Consider the following 14,127-nt stretch of genomic DNA (forward strand, 5'->3'; position numbering starts at 1 on the left):
TGATTGTATAATTTTTGGGAAAGCTTGTTGGAAGGAATGGAAAAAAATCAGTAGCATCTTGAAGAAGTATGAACAAGCATTTGGGCAGTGTTTAAACAAACAGAAGATATCCATAATGTTCAGCTCCAATGACAGAAATGTAGACCGGGATAGAATTGTACATGAGTTGGGAGGAAGGGTGTAGAATGACTATGAAAAGTACCTAGGTCTATCTACAATGGTGGGTAGATCTAAGTACAATACTTTTAGAGGCATCTAAGTACAATACTCAAGATCAACAACTGGAAGAACCATTTTCTCTCACCTGCAGGAAAGGAGGTACTTTTAAAAGCTGTTATACAATCAATCCCTACTTATTATATGAGTGTTTTTTCTTTACCAAAAAAATTGTGTAAGGAGTTGGCTGTATTGATGTCTAAATTTTGGTGTGGTCATAGAGAAAATGATAATAAGATAAAATTGATGAGTTAGGCTAAGTTGGGAGCTTCAAAACACAATGGGAGACTGGGGTTTAGAGAGTTAGAGAGCTTTAATCAAGCTCTGCTAACTAAACAGTTATGGAGAGCACTTAAGGATCCTTGTTCTTTGGCTACAATGGTCTTGAAAAACAAGTAATACAAACAATCTAATGTATTGGAAGCAAGGCTTGGAAACAACCCCTCGTTGATATGGAGGAGTTTATGGAGTTCTTTGGAATTATTGAAGGAAGGATTAGTGTGGAGGGTGGGTAATGGGAAGACAATAAAAATTTGGGAGGATAAGTGGATTCCAAAGCCATCCTCCTACAAAATTCAATCTCCAAGAATAAGAATGGAAGTAGATGCAAAACTGGAACAATTAATAGAAGAGGGAAAATGGAGGGAGGAGTTAGTAAGGGAAATTTTTAGTGAAGAAGAAGTTGGTCTGATTTGTACACTACCCATTAGCCAGTCTGGTAGGGAGGATAGACTGATTTGGGCACCTGTTGAAAAAGGTATTTTTAGTGTCAAATCTACCTATCACTTTCAATTGAGTAGGAAAAGAAGAATTAATGGGGAGTCATCTGTGGGTTATGAAGGAAGTGAGGGTTGGAAAAAGTCATGGAAGCTAAATGTTCTAGGTGTAATAAATATGTTTGTATGGAAGACACTAAACAATTACTTACCCACAAAAGGGAACCTATTCAAGAGGAGAGTGGTGGAGGATCCGCTATGTCCCATCTGTGAGAAAGAAATTGAAACAAGTTGCCATGCTGTCTGGAGTTGCCGTGCTGTAGTCGATGTATGGGCTGAGGAGGGTAGCCCAGTTAAAAAATGGGCATAAGGTGAAATGGATATAGGGATGATATGGAAGAAAATGGTGGAAAGGCTAAATGAAGAAGAAGTGGAATTAACCGCTATTGTGATTAGGTATATTTGGCTGAGGAGGAACAAATATGTGTTTGGAAAGGGTTTTACTAGTCCAAAAGATATTCTTACATAGGCCAAGCATAGTACTATGGAATTTTAGCAAGTTCAAACTAGCAAACCAGAGACTATTATGCGAGTGAGCAGGGACATGGTAAGATGGAAGGCTCCTGAGAATGCTGTTGTTAAAGTTAACTGGGATGTAGTTTTTGACAAAAACTCTCTAATGGGGGTAGGGATAGTAATTTTTTATGATGAAAGGGAAATTCTAGTGTCTCTGTGTATGTCAAAGTCTAATGTTGGTTCCCCAGCTGCAGCAGAGACAGTAGCATTGTGGAGAGCATTGACTCTTTGTACAGAATTAAATATCCCTACAACATTTTTTGAATGTGATGCTTTGGGAATCATTAAGGTTGTCAATAGCACAGAGGATACGTGGGAGTGGAGTGGCCAGTTGGTTGAAGACATCAGAGAGTTGTTAGTAAATAGACCTTTGTGGAGAGTTCAGCATATATATAGAGAAGGAAACAGATTATCACATTTTTTTAGCAACATTTGCTTACAATGTAAAGGAGGAACACGGTTGGATAGAAGACGGCCCAGAAGGCTTTTTTAGTTTCTTTTTACAAGATAAGAATTGTATTGAAAATAGATGATGAATGAAGGAGGTAATGTTTTGATTTCAAAAAAATAAAAATAAAAATAAGGGCTATAGCTTACTAAGATAAGAGGACTAAGGATAGACACAAGATATTAGGACCAACTTAGTAGACATAAGACTATTGGGACTAGCTTAGTAAAACCCAAGGCTAAGACCCAATTTAGTGAACTATTGAGACCAAGGAAAGGCCCAAAAAAAAAAAAAAAAAAGCTGAACATGGGGCCTAAGGATAGGACCATTCTAAGGCCCACACAAAAGGATTTAATATTTGTCCCAATGAGAATTCAACACTTGAAGCCCAAACTTAGTATTGATATCGCTATTCCAATTGGATCCCGCATACACCATACCATTGGTTTCCTCTCTTCCAAACCCATCCCACACGCCCTTGGAGTTACAAATCTAACCATGGTTAGCCCTCCCATAACCTCAAGCTTCCATTCCCAAAAATCCTTCATCAACCCAATAATAGTGTTGTTGACAACCTAGATTGCCGATTACATCAAGCTTAAAAAACCCTATCATATTTATGAAATTTTTACTTTCCTCACTTGCATTAGACCACTCCTTTATGAATCTTGAATAGAGGATGAATCACAGCCCTTGTCATGAAGCAAAAAGGCATATCAAATGCTAAACAAACCCACCAATCGGCATACAAGTGCAAAACCATAGGACCCAAAACAAGCCATTGAAACCATGTCTCTTCAACAAGTTTTCAAAGGGGGTTTTTGCAGCATTCAACCCTCATCATGTCACCCAAATTCAGACCTAAAATAAGGCCAAGAACAGTCCCAAGAGTCAAGCTGAAAACTCAACTATTCACATAGGAATTGAGAAATTGACCAAACCGAATACCTATGCTTCTTCACAATTTTTCTGCACCAAAATCAGCCACCCTCCACATGCCACCACCACTACCATTTAACCCTAAGGAATTGCTTCAAAGCACTCCATTACATGCTTGGCCAATCCCCTTCCATGAGCAACAAACCGATTGGCAAATTGGATGGTGAAGTTAGATCACTTGGCTGAAACATATGCTCAATCAAATATTTCCTTCATTTCCTGCACAAACCAAATCACATGGCAACTAGTCACACCTCATTACCTACTTGGGAAATCCACTCAATAGTGGTTATTATGCCAACAAACTGGATCCACCAAAACCATCAGCTTCCCATTGGATTTCTAATAGAAATAATTTGTTTTGTTTCTAATTTCTAAAGTCATTTAGCTCTTGCGCCTATGGCCTTCATCTAAGTCTTTTACATTAGGTAATCAAGTGGTTTAGGAAACTATTCAACTGAGCAAAGTGATGACACATTTGAAAATGCACTCAACACCTCTATTGTCCACACACACCAATCACCTCCCGCACCCTTCAGCCAAGTCATGCACTCCCTCACCCCTTAACTCTCCATTGAGTCCTATAAATACCCCCTTCACCCCTCACTTCTTCACACAACTTCCTCAAGCTTTCTCTTAGGTACTGTTTGGCCATCAAGATTTTTCATTTCTAACAAAAAATTCTCATCTTATCATTACAACTTTTCTAAATCCACATACAAAATATAATAAACAATACAACTTTTTCTTAACTTTTTCAAATCTCAAAATAATAATAATATTAAAATATAATATTTTAATATTTAATCTTAAAACTCAAAATTCTTATCTGAGAAATCTCAGTGGCCAAGCAGAACCTTAGTGACCTTGAGAGTAAAATAATCCTAGTCTAAGAAAAGGATGAAACCGATTGGTGTGAGAGTGAGTTGTTTTTGGAGCATCATAAGCCAGGATTTGGTGAGTACCTCTACCCTATCTTTTGTTGGGTGACTTGTTTACAAGTTAGGCCTTAAATTAGGGCATGAGAAAGAGGATTTGAATGAGCTATATGAAGTTGAACTTAAGGTTCGTACATACAAGTTAGATTTGGAGTCTTGCATGTATAAATTGTTTTGGAATGGAATTTTAGCTATGATATGTCTTGATACGTTATTCTAAGCTTAGCTAAAATCTTGAATAATTGATTGTAAGGTTTAAGTTTGAGGAGGAAAACAACATGTCATGATAGGTTTATAAGTCAATATCTTGTGTTGATCATCTACACACATTCGGTTTCCACTTGCATGAAGGTGATCTTGTGATATCATGATTTATTTTCCCAAAGTTTGTGTTATAAATCTTTAGAAACCTGTTATCATCATGTTAAGAGTTGCAATGCACAATTTATTTTAGGCTACAAGAGTTCTCATGTAAAAAAGAAGCTAGAAGCAATGGTTAACTTAATCTATTGTGATGTTTAGTTCATTCCGACATAAAATTTTTATAAATCACCCTTATTCTATTGCAATTATTGCATGCTAAGATGTATTGTATATTAACTGTCATGAATGAAAGTATGTAACCATATATTATATGTCCCGACGTTTTAAGTATCCGTTCCATCCCAAGTAAAGATTAGGGGCATCACAACTACCTACTTCAAATCCGATTTTGACGAAGTTGGATAGTTTGACTACCCACCATAAATCCAACTACCCACTTTGAATCCGACTTTGAGTCCTACTTATTTTATATCACTTTTACATTTTCATATGCGACTCAACCTTTTTTGCTATTATATAAAAAAAAAAAAAATGAACTGATGATGTGCAAAAATTAACTGATGATGTGCAAAATTTTCTACCCTCGACAAAACTGAAACACCCACTAGTGTACCGAAGAAACTAAACTGCACAAGAAGAAGAGATGAGGAGGCCGCACTGCGCAAGAGTTATAAAAAGAAAGTGAGACGACTCCACTTGTCCTTATCAGCTTCTAAACTCCTTTTCAGTTTACACAACTTCCTCCGCTCCAGTTATAGACCCCCCACGATGCCTTCCATTCCGCCTTTTTGTTGACCCACACCGCCGGCGACATTGTAACCCTACTCAAGCCGCCGCCGACGACTGAATCTGTCTCTTACATATGGGCGAGCAAACACAAACCCAAATCCAAACCCAAACCCAAGATCAGGCCCAAGCCCTCATACAGCCGCCACGCCATGACTCGTCCGCCGCCAGCGATATTCCCAGAGCCACGCCATCGGCGACGGAACTGAGCAATGCTCCTCCACAGACCTCCTCTCCCCCGTCCAAAATTCCATTTCGGCCTCGGAAGATCCGGAAGCTCTCGCCCGAAAACGAGTCCGACTCGAAATCTTCCCAAATCGTAGTCGCCGCTGCCGAAACCCCCAAGCCCTTGGCCACTAAATCCGCGAAATCGAAGTCCGGCCAGCAGCAGCGCTCCACAGCCCTAACCTTGCCAAGAATCGTCGCTAGATCGCTCTCGTGCGAGGGCGAGGTTGAAATCGCACTCCGACACCTAAGAAGCGCAGATCCGGTCCTCGGCCCCTTGATCGACCTTCACCAACCCCCCACCTTCGATACTTTTCAAGCCCCATTCCTTGCCCTGACCCGCAGCATTCTCTACCAGCAACTCGCTTACAAGGCCGGCACCTCTATCTACACACGCTTCATCGCGCTCTGCGGCGGAGAGGCTGGGGTTCTTCCTGAGACCGTGCTTGCCCTAACCCCTCAGCAGCTCCGCCAAATTGGGGTTTCGGGCCGTAAAGCTAGTTACCTCCACGACCTCGCGAGGAAGTACCAGAATGGGATTCTATCCGACGCCGCGATTGTAAATATGGACGACAAATCGCTCTTCACGATGCTCACGATGGTCAATGGGATTGGGTCCTGGTCTGTGCACATGTTCATGATTTTCTCGCTGCATAGACCGGATGTGCTCCCGATTAACGACCTCAATGTTCGCAAGGGTGTTCAGCTTCTTTACAATCTCGAGGATTTGCCTCGGCCGTCGCAGATGGACCAGTTGTGCGATAAGTGGAGACCTTACAGGTCGGTAGCGTCATGGTATATGTGGAGGCTTGCTGAAGCCAAGGGGGCTCCTTCGACTGCCGCAGCAGTGGCGGCCGGTGCAAGTTTGCAGCAGCAACAGCAGGAGCAGTCGCAGCATCAGCACCAGCACACTCAGCAACCACAGCTTCTGGATCCAATTAATAGCATTCTCAACCTTGGGTATGATTACGTGTACTACAATTCTTAATTTCTTGCTCAATCGTAGAAGCGGACTTGTGTAATTTGTGAATTCTGTGTTTCTAGATTATGCAAATTGGGTTCATAGAGCTAATTGTCGGGGCTTTTTAATTTGATATCGTTAATTGTTGAGTGGGGTCAAATATGGCGTTCTTTCGTTTTATGTAGATAGGTTAGGCAACACAGTTGTTTGGCAGATCATGCCTAGGAAGAAATGTGCTTTTGAAGGGGCCAATTGATTCTTAGATTTGTATACTGCTGAAAATTGCCTTTCAGATGTTCTCCATTGTGCTTATTGCACATTTGGAAGCAGGCTTCTGTTTGTTAGAAATGCTGTTGTTTTATCCAAATCGATGGTCCCATTGTTTGGATATCTGGTGTCCGATTCTCAATGGCAGCGTGCATTTACCATGTCATTTTATTTCTTGGGATGTGCTGACTGTATTTATTTATTTATTTTTGATAAGTAAATGCTCACAGTATTTATTAATATAATATTTTATTATTCTGGTATTGGTCAATCTCACACATTTTGCAGTATTTCTTCCTCCTCGTCGGTTTCTTGTAATTTCTTTTTTATGATGCCTTTAAGTGGTCGTGCATGTCAATGTGATGTGTTATGTAATGGTGGCTTTGTTTCTAATCGGGAAAATATGAAGGTGCATGGATCGTGCTACCTATCATAAAACGAAATATAAAAGATAAATGAAAGGAAGTAAAATGACACAAACGTAACATTCTCATCCTATTAAAGATAGAATGCTACATATATTAATATCATAGCACCAAGATTTAAAATTTTAAAAACTGAATACTTAAGAAATCTTCTGTTGTGGACCTTTTAGAGATTTATAGTGATCTCCCTCAGTGGAATCTACGTTTAACTAGAGCAATTCATGACTGGAAGGTTAATTTCTTTAATACATTCTTTAATATGTTGTAATCCACTAGTTTGAGAATAAGGGTGAAGACAAGCTCTTTTGGGGACCCTTCCCAAGAAAGGGATGTTCAATTTTCATTCTTTCTATAATGTCTTTATTCCTGAATGATAACATCGCCTTTCCTTGGAAGAGAATATGGTGGACTAAGGTGCCTCCAACAGTTATGGCCATGGTTCATATTTTATTTTTGAAATTTTAAGTGGTCATGCATATCAAATGTGATCGGATATGTAATGGTGCCTTTTTTCTTTTTGTTTGATAAGTATGAAGAATTTTATTAATCCACATAATTAGGCAAAGCCCAAGTACACAGGAACTATATAAGAGATGAACCTAAGTACAAGCTAAGCGCTGTGAAAAACAATATAAAAGTCATTGAAACTAGTCACATTCAATACAATAGCCGAAGCCCAAAATAACAATGTATGAAAGAAAAAGTCCTTGAACCCTCCAATTGAACATTCCCTATTATCAAAATGGCGACCATGCCTCTTGTTTCAAGTACACCACATTAAACATAGAGGCACCATCTTCCAAACAGCCGTGATTTGACGATTGCCCCAAATACCTCTTCAACATGACAATAAATCTACCACCCTTGTAGGTATTGCCATGCGATACCAAGCCAGTAAATGGTGCCTTTGTTTCTAATCTGGAAAATATGAAGGTGCATGAATTGTGCTACCTATCAAAAAACGAAATATAAAAGATAAATGAAAGAAAGTAAAATGACACAAACGTAACATCCTCATACTATTAAAGATAGAATGCTACTTATCAAAAAATATCATAGTGCCAAGATTTAAAATTTTAAAAACCAAATACTTAAGCGATCTTCTGTTGTGGACCTTTTAGAGATCTGTAGTGATCTCCCTCGGTGGAATGTAAGTTTAATCAGAGTAATTCATGACTGGAAGGTTGATGTCTTTATTACATTCTTTAATAGGGGTGAAGACATGCTCTTTTGGGGACCCTTCAAAGAAAGGCATATTCAATTTTCATTCTTTCTATAACGTCTTTATTCCTCAACTATAACATTGGCTTTCCTTGGAAGAGAATATGGTGGACTAAGGTGCCTCCAAGAGTTATGGCCATGGTTTCGTATGTTTTTTCTTTTCTTTTTTTTTTTTGAAGATTTTCTAATTTTTTGTAAAACCTTTCAACTCCAGCCCAAACACCTTTTGAATCCCAAAACAATTTTCTATTTCTGAAAAAAAGAAAATTTTTACGAATGATTTGGTTAGGTTTCCATGAAAAAAACCCCAAAAACCAAAACAACTTTCAAATCTACGTATCCACTTTAACAAACCCCAATATAAAACACATCTCACCAAATTTTCATCCAAACACTTTCTGATTTTTTTCTATCCATTTCCACAAGATCCATTAAAGAACACATCTCAATTCTTTTTTTCAAAACCTTTTAAAAAACATATTAATCAAACATGGCCATGTTTTTTGCTTGGATAGGCTCTGTAGGAAAGATTTTTACCATGGATAATCTGAGGAAAGGGCACGTTGTTGTGATTAAGTGGTATTGCATTTGTAAGAGGATTGAAGAGTTCCTGGATCACTTTTTACTCCCTTGCAAGATGGCTACTGTTCTGTGTAGTGACTGATCAGCTGGGTTGCTTGGCTTGGCTTGGGTCATGCTTAGAATAATAGGGGACTTTTTTGATTCTTGAAAAGGGTCTGGGTGGCCATCCACAGACTTAATCAGTGTAGAAAATGGTTTCTACTCGCATCATCTGGTGTATCTAGATAGAAAGAAATGATAGGAATTTTCAGGGCCGTGAACAGATAATTGAGGAGCTCTAGACTTTCTTTTTTCAATACTCTTCATTTGGACAGCTTCTACATGCTTTAATGGGCTTATTTTACAGATTTTCTTCTATATTTTTCTATTTCTAGATAGGCTTCTCTCTTAAATACCTCATGTGTACTTGGATTATGCCTATCACATTTTTTGTTTATTATTTATAATGGAGAAAAAGAACAATGTGCTATCGTTTTTGTTCAAACTGTGAACTTTGCTTAAAGTTGTTTTACAACATCTCAAGTGAGGAGTGGACCACTGAATAATGAAAATCACATCTAATGGGAGAATATGAATCGTTACCACCCACTTATGAAAACCTCACATGAAAGTGGAAGATCCAGTATTGGGCTAGAACATATTAAGCCGGTGGATTATAGGCTAATAAGGAATGGAAGAGTTCAGCTTAGGTAACTACCGGTAATTGAAAAGTTCATTTGGGTTGGGCTAGAACCAATAACTAGGTGGACTCTAAGCTAACCTCAGTTTCTTATTTGATTGCTCAATGGAATTGCCATTGATTTAGATTCTTCCCATGCTGCTTACTTTTCTGGCTTCAGCTTGTTTTCTTTGTGCAATTCTGAATTACTTTAACTACAGCCTTATGCTCTTATTCTTTCCTTTGAAGTTAGATTCTTTAAGGATCTCTTATCTCTCTCCTTCTCTTTTTTCTCAGGTATTTTTATTCCTTAGGATTAGTCATTGGCTGTCTTCACTCGATGTCTAGTCTTCATTGTTTTTGTTCCTTCAGCTTTATGTTGTACATTTTTTGAGAATTATTTACTTAGGCAACCATTCTATTTTTCATGTACCCTTATAGGTTTCTATATTTGTGCAAGAAGCGGTTGCTTTTACATATCATGATTTTAGTGCTTAGAAGGGGCCAACTTCAATTTTATATCAATTGGATTCTTTTTATACCATCTGGCGGCAGTGATATTTTTTCGTTAATTAGTAATAAACCTTTATTAAAAAGTGCAAAAGCCTCCATCCAAATACGCACAAAGTATTTGGATTGAAGGAGAAAAAGATACTAGAAAATCATTAAAGTTCAGTTCATTAAAGTCTATACATTGGTGATTTTGGAATCAGGATTGAGGATTCATGGCTCAGTGCTTATTGTATGTTGAGAGTAGTTTGTTCTTGAAATCTTCTCCCTTGAAACTGCCATTTGGTTCTTTTTCTCTTTCATGAACCGTACATGAGTTTTTCATCTCATTTCACATGTTAATAGGTAATACAACACATGAATCACAATGAAGTATTGCTATAAGTTCAAATACAGTCTGTAAAAGTATAATAGAGTTACTCAAGACCTATTACAAGTTGAACTTTCCTTTGTTGTTTTTTCTTTCTTGTTATTTTTCACATTATTATATTCATTTCTTCCCCCTGAAGCCCCTATCCTTTTCACTTAGAAAGCCTTTCACCCAAAGCCACTGTGCTTGGTTGCTGTGTATGGAAATCAGTAGAAGTCCTTCTGCACTGCATGCTCTAACTAGAAAAAAGGCCGGCCTTACTCCATTCTCTATTCCCTTCTTAAGTCATGAATTGAATGTTGGCCTTCTTCCGCCTATCCCTCTTTTTAACAAAATGGGTTTTCGTGCTTTTTAGTGCAATAGAATAGATCACCAAATGTTCAATTTTATCACTACAGTTACAATACACTTATTCATTTTTAATGATAGCTTATTATCATTCAGTTTTATAATTGAATGATGAGGTTTATTACTTTTTGACTTATCATAAAGGTCAGTTAGGTTTATCACCAAAATGTTCAATGCGGTTTTCTATTATTGTTCTTATTGGACTCCTTTTTTTATTTGCTCTTTTTTTCTCCCAACAAATGTTACATTCTGAAACCTGCGCTGAGTTTTGTTTTGTAACTAGATAAGGGGAGCTCAATTCCAATAGCTAGACTCCCTTGCTTACATTGATGCTGTGAGTTGAATTGAAGGACCAGGAATATTTTATTATTCACCTGGAAGACTATATAATGTGCATTTTTTCCCGTGATTTAGTAACATAATCGTGTCCTGTAAACATCTAGGGCCAGCAATGGATTTTTATTTTGTAGCCTTTTCTTATCAGACCTTGGTAGAGTTGAGTTCCCATCCAATTAGTTTCCTCTGTGAACTTGTATACTAGTTACGGATCCAAACAGTGCTCGAAACGTTCAACTTCTCTGATTGTTATTCTGCACATATTTATGTTGCTTATTATCTTCTTCGTGCTATGTGATATAGGGCCTGTGCTTGGGGACAATGATTTACATTGGAAATGAGAAGTTGGTCTGCTGTTCATATCTGTCCATCAATAAGGGCAGTGTACTTCAAAGCAATTCAAGAATGGTACTCTGAAAGGGATATTTTAGTGATGAGAGCTGAGACACTCAAAACTTTGGAGATCAGTGTGTCATTGTATTCAGTAAATGTGCTTGGCATTAAATAAAAGACCATCTATGCTAGAGTTCTGTTATCTTATTAAATGACCCTAATTTCAACAGATCTCTTGTAGAACGTAATAGAATGCCGAAACCTTTGAAGGCAGTTTGGCACTAGATCTTGATGAATATGGTTGGGATTTCTAAACTGAATTATCTCATTTACTGCATTACTTGTGAACTAGATTCTGAAGATTCCAGCTTAGTGGTGTTTGTGCAGCAGTTTCCAAGTTGTTATAGATGAAATTTGTTAACAAGCGTTAGTGACAGGGACCATCTACTGTCAAAGTACAACCGTCTATACTGCTGAATAGCAAAGTTACAACTCAACCGGGCCTCTCTCAGATGCTTGTTTTCAGGCTTTTCTGCTGTAGATCAGCTAGCTCCCTTCAGGAGAGTCTCCGGCTAGCCCAGTAAACTATGGTATTTTGGTAAATATCCCATCATTATTTATTATTGTAAGCTGGGAGGAATGTTCTTCTCATTTCTATGTTATATTGACTATCTTCGTCACTCAAAACATTGGTTAATTGAATTGGTGTACAGCACTCGAATGAAATCGCCTGATGAGAGAGGTTTGCAATTCGATCCATAAGCCTTTACACCAGTCTCAAATTCAATGGCTGACTTACATAAATCGTTTTTGGGTGCTTGGACTTTGGGGAAAGGGGTTTTTTTTTTTTTTTTTTTTAGGCTCGGTTCTTGCATTTACGAAAAACTATTTGTCGAGGATTTGTGCACTTTCGAGATTGGTCTGGACTTTGTTTTCGGACGCCCGGCGTAAATAAGAAAAGAAGTTATATTGAAAAATATTTAAATTATTGAGTTTTATATTGGGTTTTCAAAGAGTTTGGGTATGTGGTAAATATGATTTTGATTGGAAAAGTTTTAGAGATATATTGGGTTTGTAAAAGTGATGTAATCTATAGAAGTTCGAATGCATCTTCTTCTTCTTCTTCTTCTTCTTCCCACTTTCTCTCTCTTCTCTCTCTAGATGAATACGAAACTAGGGGTCAAGTTAAACAGACACTAACGTGTCCAAAGGTCAATGTTGAAATGAATGTTCTAAACTCATTCAGGTGGCATGAAGCTATAAGATTCACAGAGAAGAAGAACGTGAAAATCGATGCCAAAATCAAGAAAATGAGAGCTGGGAAAGTAACTCCCAAGACAGCTTTCGAAGTTGTTGGAATTCGCCATCAAAGTGGATTCCTTACCGGGGTCAAGAAGGCCCGAAACCCAATTGGGGATTCGGCCAGAAACTCGGTGGACTGGGAGTTTGGGATGAATGAATGGACTAATTGGTCCAAAATAATGGGGGTAAGTATTAGGCATTTCTAAAGTACGATCTTGGGGTATTCTCGTTCTATGTTTTGTCATTAAATATTAGTATTTATGCAAATAATTTTAATTAAGGAAAAGATTATTGTTCAAACTCTAGAGTTTGCACTTTTTCAAAACTATTACATGTTTTAAAACAATCAAATCATGATCAATTAGAAAATGACAGGTGCCATATCATGTACAGTTTGCATTTAAAAGTTTTTAAAATGCGCTAAAAGCATGATCTCATCTCAACTCGTTTGTTCTCATCTACGTTGACGACATCTTAATTACAAGGAAGGTTGCCTCTTTACTCGTTTATTCCAGTTGCTGCAAATTTTTCTAGTCAAAGATCTTGGATCTAGGCTAGGTCCTCGACATTCAAGCAACCTGCACCTCTACCAATTCAAATATATTTTGGATCTCTTCCATCGTGTTAAAATGCTTGACGCTAAGCCTTATGCTGCCCTAGGCATGCACATTTGGCTCCAAATTCTCCAAACTTGATGTCCATTATGCTACCCTCTATCATTATGTTGACAGTGCACTCCAATACCGCACAATTACCAAACTAGAGCTTGCTTTCTCCGTGAATCAAGTTTGCAAACGCATGCAAGCTTCAACCTCAGCGCAGTAGAGCTCTGCCAAGCGAGTTCTCAGGTACTTCAAAGGTACCATTGACCATGACCTTTTCTACACTGCAACTCCTCTTTACTTACTTACTTGTCTTCTATGATGTTGGCTAGTCTGGTAACTCCCGATGACAGAAAATCTATCATGGTTTTCAAGAAACAGCCAGTAGTTTCCTATTCTAGCAATGAAGTCGAATATCGGGCCATGGTCATTGCCATTGCATAGATGTTATGGCTTTGCATGCTCTTAGAAGTGTTTAATTGGTATGTTTTTCACAATCATACCAATCACATTAATTGACTACGTGCATAATGAAGTTTTCAACGTGACATCTCCATTAAATATACATCTTCTTTTGACCAAGTTGTTGAGCTTTTTGCAAAGGGACATGCAAAGGACAAGATGGTCGTTAGCTTTCAACAAGTAGATCAAACAGATCACATGCATCATCTCAGCAACCTCAGGCACCTACTTCTGAATCAAATACAGCTCCTCCAAATTATACGTGACAACCATTACTTTCCATCTGTATAATATTCTGAATATATCCCTTGATCACTTATGGCCCTATGGGATTCTCATGACACAATTGTGTATAAACCTGCCTTGGCTACTCAATGTAAATATAGTTAATAATATATTAATCAGTACTTTATCCCTTTTCTCCAACATTTCTTTATGAAAAATCAAGATAAAAGTCAACTCAGTCATTACCAAAACCGAAAGGAATCGGTTTTCCACGTTCAACAAGAATAAGATGCAGGATTTAGTCTAAAACTCCATTTTCATGGACATTTCAAAACCCCATTTTCCCCCATTTCTATC

The 14,127-nt window shown here is 38.0% G+C and overlaps 1 protein-coding gene across 1 annotated transcript; it reads left to right on the forward strand.

The window, feature by feature from the left end:
- The first annotated feature begins 4,777 nt into the window (after positions 1-4,777).
- LOC122299159 (DNA-3-methyladenine glycosylase 1-like) lies at positions 4,778-11,494 on the forward strand. The gene is made up of 2 exons (XM_043109162.1): positions 4,778-6,128; positions 11,150-11,494. Exons 1-2 carry the CDS (start codon positions 5,020-5,022, stop codon positions 11,169-11,171), a joined length of 1,131 nt encoding a protein of 376 aa, XP_042965096.1. The 5' UTR covers positions 4,778-5,019; the 3' UTR covers positions 11,172-11,494.
- The last annotated feature ends 2,633 nt before the right edge of the window (positions 11,495-14,127 follow it).

This window comes from Carya illinoinensis, chromosome 16, assembly GCF_018687715.1.
Source record: "Carya illinoinensis cultivar Pawnee chromosome 16, C.illinoinensisPawnee_v1, whole genome shotgun sequence".
Lineage (NCBI taxonomy): Eukaryota > Viridiplantae > Streptophyta > Magnoliopsida > Fagales > Juglandaceae > Carya > Carya illinoinensis.